Raw genomic sequence first — 22,134 nt, forward strand, 5'->3', positions numbered from 1 at the left:
TGAAATTTACAAAGAAACCCCCAGATCCCCCCCCACGGACATGACCACTGAGACAACGGGCAAACCTCTGACGGCCCCACTCCTGCTAAACAGGTGAAAATAGATTTAAGAGTGATAGGATTTAGTGCTGCTGAATCTTTGATTTTATTTATTTTTGCTGTGTTTTACTTGCATCTATTTGAAAAATTGAGTGTAATTATTTTATATGCTGGAATATACAGAAAATAGGTTTAAATATTAAATTTCTTCAAGCCAGAGACTGCATATAATTTAATTTGTGCTTGATGCAATGTGCATAAATGTGCATGGTAGTTAAAAGATTAAAACTAATAAAACAAGTTTTAAAGAGACTTTTTCATTTGATTCAGTTTTATATGATTGATTATGCAGAGAAAATAGAATTGGGCTGAAAGGTCTATTGCTTTATTATGTATTGAGGTTGTGTATCATGTTTTTAAAAAGTAACTAAGTAATAAACTAATTACTTTTGAAAATAAGTAATCAGATAAGTAACAAGATTACTTTCTTAAATAATCAGCAATTAGTAACCAATTACTTTTTTCAAGTAACTTAATCAACACTGCTCCCAACACAACGACCCAAGAACGAGCTCCAGAAGACCAAAGTGAGCGTTACTGAGCAGCCTGCACAAAACCCTGACCGTGGGCTAAAGTGAAGACCAAGGTCCATGCCAGAAAATAGTCAGAAGAGCCTGACAGGTTCTCCAAAGATGAACGGGCTGGGATCGCCCCGGAGACGAGTCGATGAAAACTACAACGGACTACAGGCTGTTATCAGCCAAAAGGCCACACAGCTGATCATTAGCATCGGAGGAGGGGGAAGGATGGGGGACAAAATTTAAAAAAAAAAAAAAAAAAGTTTGGAAAAGCTTCTGTTTAACAGCACCTCTGAATACTTAAGAATGAATTTTCATTGGGGGCTAATCGTTTTATTTTGTCAACAATCATTTGTTTCCTGACAAAAACATGTTGATAACCAAATAATAACTCAATCACAAAAAAAAAAAAAAAAAAAAAAAAGTGATGAAACGTGTCGAAACTTTTATCAACAATTAAGGAAAACTGTTTTGGGGACCAATCAGAAGTACTTAAGTTGTGCAGAAAGGCAGGAATAGTTTAAAGTGATCCAATCAGAAGGAACCTCTGTGTCATGCAGTGAGGTTACCGACAAAGAGGGCGTAAATTTTTTTGATTTTATTTACGATAATCTTTGTTTAGTCAACTAAAGCTAGATGAATTTAATGGCTAAACTGTGACAAACTAAATCTGCTGCCTAAATTAATGCTGGGGCTAATAATTCGGTCCTCATCAGTAAACGGCAGCCATGTTTGAAGCTGAACTGCAGCATCTTAAGATGATGCAAGCTTCATCCAATGCCGGAGAAACGCGATGGAGACGCCGACTTTAACCAATCGGTTCTTATCTGCCACGTTTTTCTTTTATGTTATTTGGCAAAAATGTGGACTCTGAAACCAAATGTCCAAAAGCAGACTCTTATTTTAGAAGGCTCACTCAGAAGGAAACTTCCTGTGAGCACCCTCAGTCAGGTATTGAGACACAACACAAGTCACCTTGAATCGTTTTATTCACAGGTTTTTCTCCATGTTGGAACATTTTACAGTTTTTTCTAGAAAATCTCAGTCTGTACTTTTATATGTTTCACGTCTGGGAACGAGGAGGGGGTGGAGCCAGCTGCTGTGATTGGTCAGCAGGGACATGGTGTGCTGGCGTCCAGCTCCAACGTTAGTCCTTTGCTCAGTAGGAAGGCTTCCTGTTTGGGTTCCCGCCCGAGGAACTTCCTCAGCATCTCAGAGGCGTCCTCTGAGCCGCCGGGCCGCAGGATGAACTTCCTGTAGTCAAGACCCACCTGGGGGACCAATCAGAGAAGAGAAACTATGAATGAGTTAGATGACCCTCAGGGAAAGTCCTGAAACCATCCTCAGCTCAGTTTCCTTACGACTGTGAGAAGTAAAGATGGTCAAATACGAGGTGAGCTCTGCATTTCTGAGTCACCGCACGGTAAATCCTGTCACTTGGAAACATCACCCTCACTTGGCAGGTGACAACACCTGTTCATGTCACACGGATAAAGAAAATCGGCTCAGCTCAGTGATGACCAGTAACATCAGCTGATCAACTGTTTTATCCAGAAACTAAAACACTAAATTATGGAGGAGGGGAGGGGCTAAAACATCTGGAGAACCTCCGTCAGCTTCTAATACAAAAACTTGAGAAAGTGTTTTTACTCTTTTACTGTAATTAATAAACCCTGATGCTTTTCATTGTGGCCCTGAAAACACATCTCCGTCTCTGTTTTGGTACTTTTGGGCCACCGTAGCCTCCAGACCTCCTCCTCCTCCTCACAGTCACTCGGTTGCTGTGAGGCCTCGTTTCCTCTGCGGGGATCATTAAAGTCTCTGCTTATCTAGTCACCATGGTAACGAGTGCACCTGGACAGGTGGGCTCCATCAGAGATACAGACTGTTCAAACAGAGCTGTGCTGTTTTTCACTTTTGTTTTCTTCCAAACACATTTTAAATGAGAATTGTAGTTCTGAACTACATGAAATTAAAGGATCCCAAGATTATCAGTTTTTTATCTGATCACACAGTTTAACACTGTTAATATTTCTGCTTGTATACATTTTGCTGTAAATGCCCTAAATGTCACACTTTTCACTTCATTTGTTTAATAAACATTTACGTTTTTTTAATGACAGATGTTCTGACACACTGCTTTTTATCATCTTCCATATTTATTTAAAATAACTATATCTGAAGGTTTGACTTTGTGCAGTTTCTGACTGTTCTGCAGTGTTTTGTAAACTGTTGATTTTTTTGTGTAGAGTTTGTGTTTCATTAACATTTTGTTGTTATTTTATTGATTATTTGAAGGCTGTTCATTGACAAACTATAAATCAGGACCTCCTCCTGTCACATGTTCAGCCGCTCAACTTTATTTATACCTCAAAGCTGATCTTGTAGTAGTTTAGCAGAGTGACCTTTGACCTCCTGCCTGTCTATTTGAATGTAAACGTTGGAGCTGCTGACCTTTGGGTTCATTATTCCCTCCTGTTTGAAGCGGGCATAGAACATGTCCATGGAGAACACCTCGCTCCACAGGTAACCGTAGTACTGAGCATCGTACCCGCCCGCCAGGTGTCCAAAGGTCGCCGGCATGTTGGTTCCTGCAGGATAGGAAGGAGAGGTCAATGGCCAGAGAAGAAGAAAGAGGCAACAGTGAAGGTGGAGTTTGGACATTTGTCTTCATCATGCTCACTTCATTTGCTTTTACACAGACTGTAAATGAAGATGGAGAGTTTCTTTATATCAAAGTTTTTAATAGTGGAAGGTGAACCAAAGAGAGCACAGTGGATATAAAGAGACAAGAATGATCCAGAAGAGGAATGCAGTGACGCTCCAGAGACAAAAGTGACCACAAAAAAAGCACAAACGGAGGTGAAAGATCCGTGTGTGCTAATGTCACATCCTGCCACGACCAATCAGAAGTACATACCAGGTGAGGCAGGTATTCCCAGGATATCCTGGCAGAGGCGTCCGTACTCCTCTGCGGGGTCCAGGCCTTTCCTGGTGTGCAGAGCCTGATCCACTTTGGCCAGGACGATCTGCCTCAAGTTAAAGAGACCTGCAGAGAGTCAGAGGTCATCAGGGTGATTACGGCCGTGTGGTCGAGCGTCTCAGCCAAAGAAACAAAGACACTGCATTACTAGTTGGAGCGCTCTCGATGGCTTTATTAGGTTTAATGAGCCAAACATCCACAAAGCACGTCCCTGCTTCCACATGCGAGCTGTCAGCTGGTGGAACTAAGCCGTACACCAGTGCTTTGCGTAATGATGCTCTCTGCTGGAGAGACTGAGGAGAGGCGGAGTTGAAACTTTGGCTGAAAAAATAATTTACTGTGTTAATTATGAATTGGATTATTTTTGTTGTGATGTCATGTAGAAATGTGATTATGAGAGGACTCAGTTTAGCAGCAAAGCTCATTTTATTTGACTCCGATCTGTCCAGTGAAGTTGTGTGAGCGTATTAAAGCTTCTCCCAACTGTCCCAGATTTTCAAAAAAAACAAAACAAAACAAAAAACATAAGACTTGCTGAATTCCCAATAACACGAATTAACCAGACAAACCGTCTCCAGTGTAACAGAGGGCCCTGTGCAATACGTACCGGTGTTGGCAAGACGGGACTTGATGAGTTTGTCAAGCAGCTCGTCAGGGATCGGGTTTCCGGTCTTATAGTGCTTGGACATCCTTTGCAGAGGCTCCTTTTCCCAAACCCAGTTCTCCAACATCTGAGACGGAGCCTCCACAAAGTCCCGCTCCACATGAGTCCCGCTAAACATGGCGTAGTCTGCCTGCAGTGAGGAAGTTCACCATGACATAATTTTATCATTTAGTGCCACATTAAAGAGTGTTTATCTGAAACGATTCAACACAACCACGAGAACCTGGGCATCGTTATTGGCCCCAGGTGAACATCAACTAACCTGAGCGCACAGCTGGTGCATGACGTGGCCAAACTCATGGAAGTACGTCTCCACTTCGTCGTGCTGCAGGAGCGACGGGGCATCCGCCGTCGGTTTGCTGAAGTTGGCCACCATTGCAGCCACCGACATCTGGCGCGTGCAGTCACTCAGCAGACAGCCTGGCTGCAGGCCGAAGCAGGCGGCGTGGCCGTACTTCCCTTCACTGCACGGAACAGGAAGCACAGTGCCAAGTTAACCCTCTGGGGTCCAGGATACAATTGGCCATTTTTGACTACTTTTTATTTTACCTCTACATTTCACCTTTAAAAACCATTTAGCTCGCCTTGCTTGGTATCATTCTTTTCAGCACAATCTCATATGTCTGAATTTATAGTTATTTTTTCATTTTCATTTTGACATACTGTATGTCTGTACTGTAACACAATTGATCTAAATCTAAATTGATCTGATCTAAATGGCTAATCTAAAGAAGGGCATCAAAAAAGCCAAACACCATTACAAAAAGAAGGTAGAAGAACACTTCTCCAACTCCAACCCCCGACGCATGTGGCAAGGACTCCAGACCATCACAGACTACAGGACCACCAAACCCTCCCCCGCATCCTCTGATGTCTCCTTCCTCAACGAGCTCAACAACTTTTATGCTCGTTTTGAGCGAGGGAACCCCACAACCACAACCAAAGCAGACATGACGCCAGACCACCAACCTCTGACTCTCTCCCCCACCGATGTAGGAGCGGTGCTGAGCAGGATCAATGTCCACAAGGCTGCAGGCCCTGATGGCATCCCCGGGCGTGTTCTCAGAGCGTGTTCTGGGGAGCTTGCAGGAGTGCTCACAGACATATTCAATCTGTCCTTGGCCCACGCTGTGGTACCGGCCTGCTTCAAATCCACCTCCATCGTCCCGATACCCAAAAACTCCAACCCATCTTGCCTCAATGATTACCGCCCAGTAGCACTCACCCCCATCATCACTAAGTGCTTAGAGCGACTGGTCCTAGCACACTTCAAATCCTGTCTCCCCCCCACCCTGGACCCCCACCAATTCGCATACCGCCAGAACAGGAGCACAGAGGATGCAGTCTCCATCGCAATGCACTCTGTCCTCTCACACCTGGACAACAACAACACCTACGCCAGAATGCTGTTTATAGACTTCAGTTCAGCATTCAATACAATCCACCCCTCACAACTCATCAGGAAACTGACAGACCTGGGCATCAGTTCCCTCATCTGCAAATGGTTACTGGACTTCCTGACCAACCGCCCCCAACATGTCCGGCTGGATAACCACTGCTCATCTACCATCACAATGAACACCGGTGTACCACAAGGCTGTGTGATGAGCCCTTTCCTCTACTCCCTCTTCACCCACGACTGCAGACCTGCTGATGGTTCCAACACCATCATTAAGTTTGCAGATGACACCACGGTGATTGGCCTCATCAGTGACAACGATGAGGCCGCCTACAGGGAGGAGGTGGATCGTCTGGCTGAGTGGTGCGACAGAAACAACCTGCTGCTTAACACCGAGAAGACCAAGGAGCTCATCGTGGACTACAGGAGGAATGCTGACCCACATCCACCCATCCACATTAAGGGGACGGCTGTGGAGCGTGTGAGCAGCTTCAAGTTCCTGGGAGTCCACATCTCCGAGGATCTCACCTGGACGACCAACTGCTCCAAGCTGGTCAAGAAGGCTCACCAGCGCCTCTTCTTCTTGAGGACTCTGAGGAAGAACCACCTGTCCTCAGACATCCTGGTGAACTTCTATCGCTGCACCATCGAGAGCATCCTGACCAACTGTATAACAGTCTGGTACGGGAACTGCTCTGCCTCGGACCGAAAGGCGTTGCAGAGGGTCGTGAAAACTGCCCAGCGCATCGCCGGAGCACCACTTCCTGCCATAAAAGACATCTACAGGAAGCGGTGTCTGAAAAGGGCTGGGAAAATCATCAAAGACCCCAGTCACCCATCACATGGACTCTTCACCCTCCTGCCCTCTGGGAGGCGCCACAGGAGCCTCCGGACTAAGACCACCAGGTACCGGAACAGCTTCTTCCCCACAGCTGTCAGACTCCTGAACTCTGCCTCCTGACATCTGACCCACGTTAAACTCATGGACTGAACATACACACAATGGACAACTGTACCCTCAAACACACAATAATAACATGGACTGAACCACCACTCACAACCACTAGCACTTTATATAGCCTCTGTAGAAACTATCTACACCCTCACTTATCTTAACTGCACTACTGTATAGCTCTGTGTAAATAATCATTCTGTACATTCGATAATCTTTAATCCTACAACTGTTTACAACTTGCATAGTTCCCATTTCTGTATAGCTGTATATCTCAGATTCTGTAAAGTTATTTATTTCATATTCTGTATAGTTTTTCATATTTATATCCTGTTCATATCCTGTACATAGCTTGTACTCACTACAGCCTGTACATACTTATAGTTATAGACTATTCACAACATACTTCATACCGTGTACATTATAACATTCCATAATAGACCCATTTCTGTAATATACTCACATATCTATATTATTGCTAATATATATTGTAATATATCTATATCACTAAAGCACTTCTGGATGGATGCAAACTGCATTTCGTTGCCCTGTACCTGTGCATGTGCAATGACAATAAAGTTGAATTCTATTCTATTCTATTCTAAATTCCGACAAAAAAAACAACAACAAAAAAACAAAAAACAAAATCCGAGTAGAAAAAAGTATTTTTTAAAATATTTTTTACTGTAACAACCACAAACATGTTCAACGAATCCTTTTCATAACTTGAAATGCAAATAGAAATTGTACATTTTAAAACCTAAAAGTTTTGCAAACAAAGTTATATGTGGCTATTTACCTAAAAATGCAGCCAAGGCGTTTTTTATATAACCATTTCAAACTATTTACAGAACAATCATTTGTGCCACTCCAAAAACTTGTTTCTGTCCACTATAAGACAGAGGAGAACACCACAGGCCTAAACACTGCAGGTCTGACAACATGAGGTGTATCACCTGTTTTCCAGCTGGTGACAGTGTTAACTCTGCAATTTGCCTTTGGTGGCTTTTTGGAAGAAACTGTGACATTCAGCATTGTTCTGACACACAAAACAAAACAAAACAACGACTACACTACACACTAACTACACAAGACAATACACTAACTACAGACTCCAAACACGCTAAACATCACAAGTCTCTCACATCTCAAAACTCGCTCTCTCTCTCTCGCCAGCGTCACACCTAAAACTTCCACCTAAACAACAAATGCCACATGCTGCTATATAAATTTTTTGATTGGTCAACATGATACACTTTAACACCAATAGGGAAGGGGTGATTTTTCCTTTCTTTTTTTTACTCGGACAGTGCTTGTTAGCGCTGTCCTTACCATACCATGGTTTATTCAGAAAAAAAACACCACGTGTATTTTTTTTTTTTTTTTTTTTTTTTTTTTTAAAATCATAACTCTGGGTTTAGGTGGCCTATCAACACAATTTGAAAACTGATAAGTAGTTTGAAGTCTGCACTTTAGACACAAGTAGAAATGGATCTTGTTGCTGTGTTGTCTTAAGTTGGTCATGTAATTTGGACGTGCGTCCGTCGACCCCAGAGGGTTAAAATCCAGCCCAACTCTCTGTGACAGCAGCTCGCCGTTTCACCTGGCTACCATCCACTTCCCTCTGTTTTCACGCTGCCCGTCAAAATCAGAACACCTGAATTTACAGCAAACACTCCAAAGCCTACACCCCTGCAGCGCGCCCAAAACTACAACCAGAGTGCCACAGAAGCCGCACATGTACCTTCTTTAGTTTAGACTCTTTATTCTAAACATATTACCATGAAAATATCTGAGTCTGATCTAGAACATGGACCTCCAAACCCCGGGAGCTGCGTATTTAGCCTGTTCTGTCTAATGTCCACCATCTTGGTGCCACTAAAACATTTGCCGAGCAGCTCCTGAAGAAAATTTCCTGGTTTGGTTTGTCCTGATGAATCTCTGCGTGTGTTTCAGGATAACTTCATTACCCAGGATGCAAAGTTTCATACCGCGGATAGAGGTCCAGGTAGAACTGCCCGACCACCTGACCAGTGACACGGTCCTTCACGCAGTACAGAGTGACATCAGGATGCCAGGTGGCGGCTCCGTCCACCAGCTCGAAGGACAGACCCAGCAGCTCCTGGTAGATGTCCAGCAGACCCTGAGTCACCACCTCCATCGGAAAGTACTCCTTCAACAGGTTTTGATCCACGGCATATTGAGTCTCCTCCACCTGACAGGAGAGGAAGAGGAGGAGATAAACAGAAATACGACTTATCAAATGGCCTCAGTTCCTCTGCTTCATTGTTAAACTTGGACAGACCAAACGCGAGTCTAAAGCTCTGTGGGTGTCAGTCTTTTAGCTCCTTACAGAGCATCAGTGGGACTGCAGTACACCATTACCTACCATCCTTTGTGCTCTTACCTGGGTCATGTAGTAGCGCGTGTCCCAGGCGTGCAGCTCCCCGTTGAAAGGCAGGCCTCTCTTCTGACACTCCTTCTCCTTCAGCTTGAGGATGACCGCTCGCTCTTCCTCACCCAGCGGCTTCAGCTTCCGGGCGAGGTCCTCTGAGAGACAACAGAGAAAAACCGGACATCACCGCGGTGTGAAAACTACACTTCACTTCACAACACCATCTCGTTTATTTCAGCAAGAATAAAATCTCCCAGCAGGTAATTGCCACCATCATCACCAACAGCAGCTCTGAGGCTGCAGCTGGGCTTTCAGGACTCACCCAGGAAGCTGGCCACCTTCTTCCCAGACTTGGCCATGTTCATCTCCAGGATGAAGTCGGCGTGCGTGGTGAAGCCAAGCAGAGCGCACTTCTGAGCCCGGAGCTCCACTAGCTCCTTCAGGATCGCCGAGTTCTCCTGAAAACCAGCACGAGATCCATTAAGACCAAACTGTTTGTGGATGACGTTGCCAAGTTTCACCCCCACCCCGCAGCTCCAGACTGACGTCTGCTCTTCAGCAGACCTCACACATCAACCAAAATCAATAACAGTTTTCCTGTGGACAGGGCAAAAATAATAAATGATTGTTTTTCCTTCAGTTTACTGGAAATAAAGCCAATACACAAAATAATAAATCATTTTTTCTCCTCTGCCTGAAGTTAGAGCTCGCCCTGTGTGTAAATTAAGGAGGACAGCTCTGCGAGTCTGTCTGGATTGATTTGACTCATTCTGTTTAAATGTTTTCTGGAGGCCCTCCGCTCTCACCTCCTTGCAGCGGGAGTTAAAGGCCTCCTCCAGCTTCTGGCGGGTTTCTGGGACAAAGCATTTCTTCATGGTGGGGAAGTAATGAGGATACTTCAGCGTGACCTTCAGCTTGTCGCCGTCCTTCTCCAGAGAGCTCAGGAAGTCTTCGGGGAGGCCGCCTGAAACAGTTTGACTGTTTAAATGTGATGAATTAAATGTGCTTCTCTATCATCGACAATAAACAATGCACCACCCACTCCCGGATCACTGAGGCTACATCTACTTTTCCTCTGAGCAGCGTGAGCATCACACCACCGGTGCTGGTGCATTCTGGGTAAACTTTGATAGCTCATATCAGCTTTTGGGGCAGGCGTGAGTGAGAGCAGGTGAGAGGTCTCCTTCCTACCTACATTTAGAGACCAGGATCATCCGCCACCGAGCTGCTGCAGTAAAAACCGAGCTGTGGTTAACCAAAGTGTTTTCTGATTGGTCAGGTGGATGGCAAATTACCCAGCAGGCCTCAGTGCCACTTTGACTGTACAGCGATCTACAAACAGCAGCTTTTAGGGCTTTTAAAATGTTGAAGGAGCTCCACTCACCCAGCTCATCTCTGGTGAAGGACAGGCTGGTGGTGTCTTCGTTTAGGTTCTTGTTGAAGTCGATGCACAGGTTGCTCAGCTTCTTCTTGATGGTTTTGATCTCCTGTGACAGCAGAGAGAGAAGTCAGGTCAGACCTTACATTAAACTTAAAAACACACATTTCAGCTCTGAATGGGTGCGTCATCATACAGTTCAGCATTTAAATCATGAGCGAAGGCATTAGCCTGTCCATGGACCAATCAAGTATCCTGAAGCTCTCTTCCTCTTCCTGGCTCAGCACACTCAGGAACTGGGACCACCAGCTGCAGAACTGCATGCAGGAGGCTGATTACACTGCTCGTTACTGGGTTAGGGGGACACCCGAGGATACCTCTACAGTGGCAGAGACACACCCATGTTACACATGAAGCAGCGTGCGGGTGAAAGCTGGCCTGTAACACCTCTCCTTCAGGTGCCGCAGCTTTACTGATGGTTGGTCACATGTTTAACACACGCAGCCAATTAAGGAAAAAAAGACTTCCTGCTGCAGCCTGATAGGTTGATTAATCACAGGACAACAGGTGCATCAGTCACCTGACCATCTCAGCAGTAAGTAAGGAGATGTTTTTCTCTCTCAGCTCTACTTTTGGGGTTGAGGACCCTAATTTGGCAAGACTTGAGGATTTGAGGCCTGCGGTAATCTGAAGGTCACAGCAGGAGGTACTGTACACAAGAGCTTTTAAATAAAGGTTAGAAAAAAGGAAGGCGCTACCTCCTGTGTCTCTTTGGGCAGGTGGAGGCCATTCCTCTTCCCCAGTTTGTTCAGTCGCTCCATGTACCGCTTGGACTCCACAGTGAGGCTTTCAGGGTCAATCTTCTTCTGCAGACACAAACACAACAGGACGTTCAAAGAGCAGCAGAGCTCCAGGGTGTAAAAATGGGCTTTATTCTTTTTCAGTAACAGAATAAAACCATTGCAGCACCTCTGCAATATAATCCTCCTTTACCTTAACCTCCCGCTTCATACCCCTCCCCAAATCTCTCCCTAAAAGCTGTCTTCCTCCTGACTGGTTGACTTCTGGAAAACTGACTGCAAAGTGACATCATTTCACCTCCAGAGCGACGATCCTCTGGTAGACGTCTTCCCTCATGCTCATCTCCACGTCAAACTCGGAAAGGCGTTTGTCGGCATCTGTGCTCGCTGCTCGCACCTCCTTACAGGGAGACACATGCTGCGGGAAGTCCAATATGTTCCTCTGAACTGGGGTGCAGAAGGCAGGGCCAAACAAAGAACGGGGGTCAGACAGAGGAAGGGCAGGGCCATGTATGAGGCAGACTTTTGACAGATTTATGAGTATTGATAGGAAAAACAATGCTTGAAAGAAAAGAACAAAAAGATGCTTTCCTGGATTCAAACGTGTGAATCAAACATGGAGGATGGTCTTCAGCTGCTGTCAGGCTGCAGTTAACAGCGAGGAGCACTTACCACAGTCATTTATACATTAGTATGTTGGACATTTCCACTGAACCACAGTGACGTCTGAGGTTTTGTTTCAGAGTTCATGCAGAACAAAGACAAACACCAAATGATCAAATATTTGAAGTAAAAGTGAAATTTTACTTCTTATTCCACCTTTAATTATTCTTTTATTCCTAAAGGAACTCTTATTCAGCTTATTTCTAGCTCACGCTTTTACTCTTTGGCTTTGGTGCAGTTTGTTTTATCCCTGTTAGCGGTGCGAGCGTCTGCTCAGATATCAGAAACGCGGAGGCCGCAATGGATGCCTGTGTTCAGCCTCAGTGGCGTGCATGGCTGTTTGTGCGCTTCCTCCTGCAGAGCTGGAGGTGTTTTTGGGTTTCAGCTGCCTGTGAACAAAGCCTCAGTCTCCATTGTTGCAGCAGCTGGTTCAGCTGCTTTCTCTGCAAACTGCTGATGAGTCTTTACCATCACAGCCCCACTGTGCTGACACAGAGCTTCACTGCAGCGAGCGCTCACAAAGACCCAACAGCCCACGAGGTCCACGCCGCACGCTCGATCCCTTTACATTCAGGGTCACCATCTCACCACCGAAACATCTGGAAGGACAACTGTACACACGGAGCATGGAAAACCTCCGCAGACTTGCCTAAATCCCCCGATCTCTGACCATGTTACTTGTATTTATTTCAAAAATGTTTTTTTTCTTTGGTTTTATGTTATAATGTCGTGTAACAAAGTTAGATCTGGAAAAGAAAGCGTACATTAAACACAGCCCATCTTCATCAAGCTCAAATTCCAGCAGAACGTAGTAACTACGTCCTCACAGTTATTATACTTCATAAAACTAAAACTAGAATCTGTGTTCACAAAATGCTTAAAAAAAATTACAGTTACAGATTACAGTTATAAGCACGCATCATCACAGAGCTCTGCTCCTTCTGTGGTTATAATACTGAGAAAAGGCAGTACCGCGTGAGTACTTGATATAACAAATCTACAGATCATCATTTCCTGCTGCAGGTTTTAAGAGTCCAAAAACATTTCAGACCAAAAAGAATCCAAACGTCCAGAGAAGCTGCAGGTGTGTTAGTGTGAAGCCTCCATGCTCACTGCCGGGGTGATGATGATGATGAACAGCTGTCAGTGATATCTGATCAGATATCGGTGCTCGTCCAGTCAGCTGACTGACAGGAAGTTACTTCTGACCAGAATCTGAACTTTGACCCTCACATGGAGAAACCTTCAGTTTCTCAGGCCTCTCGCTTGCTCCGCGCTCAGCTCAAACGTTCTGACATGTTCACTCATTACGTCATCACTCAATACGTTTTTGCACGGGGACGCTGTTCCTGTAATTCTGCCTCAGTGCAGCGCTACATCAAAGAACAAAAGATGACAATCTGCACCAGCTATTCAGGAATTATCTTTACTTTTTTCTCATTTATTTTCAGAGGCTCACTCATGAGCTAACATAAACTAATGAAACTCAATTAGTCGCAACCAACCAACCCAGTGATGTAATCTCCTTTACTGACAGAAGATGGGGCTGAACATGTTTTAAAAACTTGAAGCACTTATTTCTTAAATCACGTCGACTTTAAACGTGAAAGCTGAGAGTCGGCACTTCAGTTACATCCTGACAATCTGATTTAAAATCTGATGTGCTTGCAACATGGACACTGAAACCTATGGACCTAACTGTGTGTGTGTGTCTGTCTGTGTGTCTTTAATGTGGTGTTTTTATGTTTTATTTACTTTATAACACTTTGAACAGTGTTATAAAGTAAAGCTGTTACCAATATTATTTATTATTATTATTATTATGAAAAAGTCAGTCTTCAGGGTCAGGGAAGCGCTCACCGGTGTACTCGACCTCCACGTTGGCGAGCGCCTTCAGCGTGTTCTCAAAGGTGACGTTGTCAAGGTCAAGGGCTCCGATGCAGTCGTACACCTTCTTGGTGTTGGCAATGAGCTCCTCGGAGAGCTGCTGGATCTGCTCGGGGTTCAGATCCCATCGCAACCGGTTCTCAGGGCAGACCGGCACCGGGCTGCCAAACACCACCTCACCTGAGGAGGAGACAGGTGAGGACATCACAGCAGAGGAAGAGGATGGAGAAGAGGAAGGTACGTGTCTTTAGCGCTGAACGGCATGCTGGGAGCTGAGCAGCAGGCTTATAACAGGTTTGTCTACCTGTCTACCTCGACACCACTTTCAATCCCACAGGTGAAAAACTAAGATGCAGTTTTTTATATGAAGATTAGAACAACATCAATGATGACAAGTTTTAAAGTGTCTGCCAGGCGGGCTGCTGCTGAATTCAGACTCAAATCACTGTTATCCTGTTACAGCGTGAGCCGACGTCACAGACAGCAGGACCGACAGCACCCTTTTCCTCCCGCACAAAGTCGTTCAGTGATGAGTGCTCCAGCTTTTAGAGACAGGAGGAGCCGCTGGAGGAGCCGCTGGAGGAGACGAGGCATCCATACTGCTCTAAATCTAATCCAATATAGAAATTTATAATATTGATTAGGATCTATTAATTTCATGGCCGTCTTATTGTCTGAAAAAGTCCAGCTTGCTTCAGAGCTAAACTTCATTAAACCAGATGCTGAAGAGTAATGCCAATGATCCGGATGTTGATTAAAGCACAGAAAGTGAGAAAACATCAAAGCTATAAGAGGACAAAGCAGTCTGTACTCTACAGATCTGTGCCACGTATCTGTTAACAGAGCCAAGCAACATTATTATAGATTATTATTACTGATGGTGTTGGTTGTGTGGATTTATTTGTTTTCCCCTTTTTAAACTCCCAACTGAAGAATGGGCCATTCTAAATTGATATAAAAGGCCAGTTATACTGAAATAATAACAGTAATCATAGCCTTATATATTTACATAATATCCTAGAGTTTCCATGAAATATATATGATCATCCAACTAAATCTGGCTAAAAACGATTAAAGGCTCACTTTTTTCACGCTGCAGTTGCAGAGAGACATCGTCTCCTGCGTGCCAGAGAGCAGCACATAAAGGGATAACAACAGGTCTGCTTCTCACACCATTTAATTAATACCTAATAAAAACGTATAAAAGGCGATCAGCTTTAACACTTCCCATGATGGAATACGTCATGTTTGGCATTCAGCGCTTTGCCGGAATCATTATTAGGCGATGAAGGTTTAGAAGAGGTGTTTACTTTTGTTTTAGGAAGTTACACGTGTGGTAGAGAACAGCGCTGACGTTAAATTGGCAGATTTTTGAATGAAGTCCGGCGGAGTTTGTCTCTGATCTGTGGAAGCTAACCCGTGTTGTGTGTCTGCGAGTAAAATCGCGCTTCCCCGTTAAAGAACATGCTGCCCCACAGGCAGGTAGTTCATAGCTAGCTCCATGAATAAGCAGCCCGGTTAGCTCACATGCTACAGAAACGTGCAGAACCCCAGCACACCTGCACACACTGGCCTACCGGCTCCTTTATTCTGCTCTCGAACAAATATGGACACCTTTTCTTCTCCAGTTGAGCTTTTATTACCGAGCTCAGCTGCTAGCGGCTAGCTAAGCTGCTGCTAGCTGCCACAGAGTCCGCAGCTGGAGCTCAGAGAGGACCCGGGAGGAGGCACGCGCAGACAGCCGCTCATTTCACCTGAAAACGCCGCGGTCAGGCGACAGACTCCCCGCCGTCACTCACCTGTTGGCCCCATGCTCACAGATTCGATAAAGCTTGGCTCTGTGCGTGTAGCTCACTGACAGGTGGCTCCGCGGCTCTGGACTAAAAAACAGACCCTCACCCCTTCCGGTCACACCTTTCAAAATAAAACCAAATGAAAACGTTTACTGTTTATTTTCCAAGCTTTTTAAAAAAACAAAAATCCGCTGAAGGTAACAGCAGAACAACAGGAAATTATAAACACTAAAAATAAAAAAAATAAAAAAATAAAAGACAATAACCCAGCCATTGCCAGGGTACACATACCCCCATTAAATTACAAATGAAATGCACATAAACTGTTTGTGCTATTCCTAAATCAATCCTGACATATCTCTTTAAATGCATGAATAAATGTATGAATGCTTTAATGGTGTTCGTCGGAAAGGGAAGATGTGTACCTGTCGTGGAAATCAGTTCAAAACCGACTTCTGATCAGTTCAAGCTTTGGGAGCACAGCTGGCTGGGACACTTGAACTCTGACCTGATGCTGCTGATCTTGCCAGTAAAAAAAACGTAGAGATTTTTCACGGTCATTAGCTTTAGACATTACAGCTTAGGTTGTGTTTATTAACGTTATCCAGGGTCAGGCCTCTTTTATGAACTGGTGAACATGGAGATTGGTGTTTTCCAACTGTACTCTCCTTTTTGATGATCCAGGCCGAAGGACTGATGACTGTGCTATCCAAATTTTAAAAAAAATAACGTAGTCACAGAGATGTGGAAAAATGGGATGTAGAGGAGCTCCCATCAGACAGGCGATCTGAAGCGAAGCAGCTGTGGCTGTGAACCTGTCAGACTATGTGCAGGGTAGGAATACCTGGAACCACGGAGCAGACAGAGGACAAGGGGAGGCTCGGATAATAAACACACAGCAGATGATAAGGGGCGAGGAAACAAGTGGAAACAGGTGGGAACAAATCAGGGATAACAAGACAAGGAAAGTTCAACCAGACACAAGGACAAGAAACAAAAGACCACCAAAGTAAAACAGGAAGTAACAGATGACAGACTCAAACAGGAGCGCTTAGTTTAACACAGAGACGAAAGACAAACAGGAAGGAACAGACTGGGAGCACAGGATGGATTAACCCACGGATCCCGGGAACAGACGCTCCCAACTAAATAACAAAAGAAAGTCACATCCACAAACACAAAAGCCCGAGACACTCCGTCTAATACATTGTAAACACTGCAATAGTTACACCCTTTTGCACACGCTCTACAGTAAAATAGCAAATGACAAAGTTCACAGGCTAGAGTTAAATGTCAACCACATATATTCCACCTCTGTAATATTCTCACCACTGTTATATTCTTTGTCAATAGTCTTAATGTTTATAATTGAGCGATTTGCAGTGTTGGGAAGGTTACTTTTGGATTGCAGATTACAGAATACATGCCCCAAAATGTATTTTGCAACATATTCCGTTACGTTACTCAATGAGAGTAACGTATTCTGAATACCTTGGATTACTTAATATATTATCATGCTTTTTACAACTAAAATGAGTAATAGGGTGGACATTAGGCAAGGCTGCACTTTTTGCAGCGATCTAGTATAGAAAACTTTTCCATGCATAAAAGAGGTCCGCGGCTCCGAACCATAGTAAAGGGACCTCTGGCTAATACGGGCTCATAGCCGAAAACTAGCTTTACTTTGTTGTCTGGGTAAACTTTGCTAGCCAGAGACAGAGGGAGGCGTTGAAAGGCTGCTCCAGCGGAACTTATTGTTTCGGAGGAAAACAGGAACACAGTGTACAATTGAGTCTTAATAGCTTACTTACAACTGGGCTTGTCAGGCACTCTTTTTGGCTGCAGTGGTTATTATTATATTTACATGCTTCCGGCTCACGTTTCTGCTCAGTGACAAGTCGTACTTTTCCACTCTCCTTTTTCTCCCTTCCTCACTCACAGACACATAACAGGTATGGCAGTCCATTCTCCCTGCAGCACGGACTACACTGCCCATGAAGCTACATTATTTAGGGCTATGCCTGTAACACTCTGCTATTGCTTTCATATTAAATCATTTTTAAAAATATTTCTTCAAGTCATTATGAGACATGAAATTGAGACACAGGCATTTGAGCCTCTTAATGCATGTTTTGTTTGGGTTTCCAATGGTGTGGAATTACCAAAAATAGAGAGGGCATAGCCTAACATATGAAACAGGAAAAGACCACCGTGTAATCCCTTTATTTCAACAAAGTAACTGTATTCTAAATACCACCCTATTAAACGGTAACTGTAACGGACTACAGTTACTCATATTTTGTATTTTAAATACGTAACGGCGGTACATGTATTCCGTTACTCCCCAACACTGGCGATTTGTATATATTAGTGCTATTTCTTCAATTTGTAAACTTTGTAATATATTGTATTATTTCATTAGTTTAGTCTGTTACTGTTACTGTCTTGGAGCAATTGTAACCCATATAATTTCCTTAGGGATTATTAAAGTATTCTGATTCTGATGTCACAGACAGACCTGAGTAAAATCCACTCTCTGGGGTCAATAACACTGAATGAAGTAACTTGGCACATCAGAGAATTCACTCAAGAAATCAAACTGAAGTTTAAAGAGTGATGAGTGACATGAGGCGGTCACTTTTCCATTCGTACCTACTCGGATCGACTCAGCACGGTTTTCACGGTTTTCCATTAGGTCATAGTTCCTGGTACCTGGTACTTTTTTAGTATCCTAGCTCCAGGGCCGGATTCCAAGCAAGAATGAGTTCTGAGCAGGTACTAACATGTGGTTGTCAGTCTGCATGTCACCGATTGGCTGGTCAGTGGCATCACTCGATGAGTCATGACAGCATCTCCTCTTTTAAACTCATCAACGAGGAAACAGCTGCATAAAACAAGGCACAGTAGGTATGTTCCCGCCTCCCAGGCCACCTTTGTTGTAGTTAGATGCGTTGGAATGACAACGACCGCTCAAATTTGTGTCAGGATACAGACAGCATTTCTGAGACATGACAAAATTATTTATGACAACATCTACTGTTAAAATGATTATTTAGCCTGTGTGCACAAAAATGGTCGATATGACATTTTTTAATCACAGTAAAGTGGAGGTGGCTGATATTTACACCAGGAAACTGGGTGTAGTGCAGGGGTCACCTCTCAGGGGTGGCAATTCAGCTATTTGACTCATGTTACAGCAGCTCAAGAGTGAATGAACATGGCGCAATAAAAGTGGTTTTAGGAGTACTTTTTTTTTTTTTTAAACTAATGACCTACAAATTCTATTGAGGTGTGTTGCAGCAAGGACACCTGTAAAAGTTTCAGGACACTGGCCCTCGAGGACTGGAGTTCAACACCTGTGGTGTAGTGGGAAGAACAAAAGGAAGAGTGAAGCTGCAGAGTGTGAGGAGCAGTGTCAGAGTGAAACAATTTAAATCGCCACCTTCACGCTTTTTATTCCAGTTTGTGCAGCTCATGCTGGGGCTTCAGTTATGCTGCTGTAGTTTTGGATCATTTGCAGATGATTTTTCAAAGACTCGCAGACTGTTAACATTTAACTTAAAGTTTCTCATTTAGTAGCATGTGTGTGTAAGATGGGTTTTCAATGTAAAGCATTAACTTTTAACATCCCAGCACGACTCAGCCTGCTGTTGTGGCGTTGGTGAAATCATTGGCGCTGGGTATAGAGAGTACGCACCGAAAAATTAGACCTGCATATCTTCTCATTGTAAAAGCTGTGTTAAATTAATTCAAAGCCATTCATAAATATAAAATGTGCTAAACTAATGTTTAATTTCACTTTAAAATAAATGATTAAACAGTTCACAGCCACAGTGGAAATCAAAAGTGAGGCAAACTTTTCTAACTGTGGGAAAACCCATGTTTATTCCACAGCACAGCCTGGTGGAAAAGCTGTGCAGGACACGCCTGCAGACATGAAAAGCTGTCACTGTGAGACTCCTGCAGGTGAGCACGAAGAAGCAGAAGCACTGCAGATCATCAGCTGAACAATGACACTGTGCTCCAATTTATGTCCCTAAAATAACGTTGTGGTGATTTTAGCACCTCAACTACAATAAAGAGGAATTCAAGAACAAATGTGTTGTGTTATTTCCACAGTTCTGCACTCAGCATAGACATTGTGGTTTAGCAGAATTAAACCACAGCTATGGCAGAGCAGCGTGGTAAAAGGCGGTTATACTGACTGAATGATGACACCATCACAGGAAGCTGCACGTCAGTAGCAGTAAAGCAGAGATGCGAGGTACACAGTGTGCTAATGTTTCATAGACACACACAGCATTTATTATTTCTGTAACAGCAGTCACCTTGAGGTGCTTTGTATTACAAAGACCCTACACTGATACAGAAACACTGAGACGACCCCCTGTGAATGAGCAGTCAGCTCTAAATTCACTGCTCTAAATTTTAAGTGAAGATGCAAAGAAATCGTGCTGTAGAAATGGATTCTGAAGTGTCTCCTGAGCAGTCTCTATATTGTTGTCCCACAGTTCACCATACATGTCTTCTTCCACTGTGGATGAACATTTTTGTAAATCAGAACCTTCTGTTATGTAATTCAAAGCTTTGTTTGCATGTGAAAGCGTTCAACCCAAGCACATCTTTGTAAAAAGAAGGCTCATATATCGTGTTTCAGAGTGCAGTGTATGAAACAGTTGATCTCTTTTATGACTCCACTGGTGAACAGATGACTTTGGGATGTCTGTGCACCATCCTGTTCACACTATACTGAAGATCTAGTTTCACATGTTTAATTCAAATCTGGGTGCCTTCTGCTCTTTGTGTGAGACACGAGGAACACAACATCGCAAAGTAATGTGGAAATACAGCTTAGCTTCTTATTGAAAGGAAGAGGATGGTGTGGGAGCTCTCTCTTCTCCTGCTCACGCTGAAGTTCATGTGTAACATCTGCACACTGACCCATCGTCAAGTGACAAAAACATCTGCATCAGACTGTCTTATATGAAAGGAAAATCCTGTAGATGAATGTATATTTGTTTTACTGAGGCAAAAAGCGAAATATAATGAGTGAGGTGTTTTAACATGATCCACATTACAGCTGGCCCCAGGATTTCAGTTACACCATTTAAATCAATCAAGTGAGCAATGCGTCATATTTAATCACGTCCAGAGTCGAGGTCTGGCAGCTGCGATTGGTTGTTCTAGCTCTGACAGTCTCTGAATAACTGAGACTGTTAATATAAAGTATTGAAATAGAATAACTGTCATCTTCAGTGAAGCCACACAGACTGCATCTTCTGTCCTCCTAAATTAAAAAAAAAACTCAGTTCGGCAGCTCTGCAGTGATAAGAAACTGAAGTGTGTCCACTTCCTGATTCTCCAGGAATTCTCTTTTCTACTGATTTATAATACAGTCTTCCAAGTTAGAAGCTTAGATATGAACTGAACTGTCAGTCAGTATGTTCAGTTTTATACCTGTGCTGATTTCTGTCAGGCGTTTTCTAACACACACCTGGATAAACGATTCAGCGGAGGCAACTGAACTGTCCCTGAGCATGAACTCAGTTACAGCCTGATGGCTCATTCTCAGAATCTCCTCTCTTGCATCAATTCAGTTCAGTTCATTTCAGTTGGTGTACAAGTGGAGACGTGTGGGTTTACCGCCCAGTTATTGCCACATGGCTTCAGGAACGTCACTGATATAGAATGTGTCCGTTGAGTCTTTAGTTCCTTGGAAGAAATCCACCATGACATACGAAACCAACTGTGACTGTGATGTTTATGTACCGCCTCCACTCCCTCAGGCACATGAAGGCTGAACATTGACAGAAAAGACATACTGACATATGTTCTTGTAAAAAGCAAAGCCGTGTGAGTTATTCTTGCTTAGACCTCTAAACACTCTGCTTTTCTGGATTTGGAGCTTGGGTAATGCTTACAGATGAGGGTATTCCATCCATAAAGGGCAGTTGAGAGGTCAGAACCACAAACTGACTGGCCCTGTAGTGATTACTGCAGTGGCTGCCTAAAGGTGGGCTGTGGGATTTTGTGAAAAATAGTGTAAGAATACTCATTGGCCACCTCATGAGAAAAATGTATTTGAACTCTCAAAGAACCAGAGACAGGAAATATATCTGTGGGCTCATGTTTAAGCTCATGTGTAAGCTCGTGTTTAAGCTCAAAACATGTTGGAGCCAAGTTTTATCATAAGGGAGTGGCAGAAAAAACCTGTGGGACGAGTGTTTGTTTGACAGTGTATGCTTTCACCAGCTTCCACAGTTTTCATTTTCCAGGTAGCATCATGACCTTTTACTCTTTAAGTGAAAAAATACAGTAGTAGTAGATACTTGTAGCAGTAGAAGATTAGAGTGTTTTCTACCAGCTATTATATATATTAAAAAAAATCATAAGTGCATTAGATTAATGCACTCAGCTTTAACATCTGTTATGCTGGGCACAAGCAGAGAAAATCAAAAAGAATAACAGAGATCTAGTTGTGGCTGCATTATACCGATATCTGCCTCCCACTGCTAAGAATGAGTTTGTCCTGTTTTTGCATATTTACATTTTTCAGATCATCAAATTTGAATATTGGACAAAGATAGTGATGAAAGTTATGTAA

At 43.6% G+C, this 22,134-nt stretch overlaps 1 protein-coding gene across 1 annotated transcript; it reads right to left on the reverse strand.

Moving 5' to 3' along the window:
- Positions 1-1,587: 1,587 nt before the first annotated feature.
- On the reverse strand, positions 1,588-15,651 carry thop1 (thimet oligopeptidase 1). The gene is made up of 14 exons (XM_040040282.1): positions 15,537-15,651; positions 13,711-13,917; positions 11,486-11,634; positions 11,146-11,253; positions 10,394-10,496; positions 9,816-9,973; positions 9,332-9,467; positions 9,022-9,164; positions 8,606-8,829; positions 4,526-4,727; positions 4,207-4,393; positions 3,537-3,665; positions 3,071-3,207; positions 1,588-1,887 (listed from the first exon to the last, which is right to left on the reverse strand). Exons 1-14 carry the CDS (start codon positions 15,547-15,549, stop codon positions 1,726-1,728), a joined length of 2,058 nt encoding a protein of 685 aa, XP_039896216.1. The 5' UTR covers positions 15,550-15,651; the 3' UTR covers positions 1,588-1,725.
- Between the last annotated feature and the right edge of the window lie 6,483 nt (positions 15,652-22,134).

The sequence above is a fragment of the Simochromis diagramma genome, unplaced genomic scaffold (assembly GCF_900408965.1).
Source record: "Simochromis diagramma unplaced genomic scaffold, fSimDia1.1 OVJJ01000026.1, whole genome shotgun sequence".
Taxonomy (NCBI): Eukaryota; Metazoa; Chordata; class Actinopteri; order Cichliformes; family Cichlidae; genus Simochromis; species Simochromis diagramma.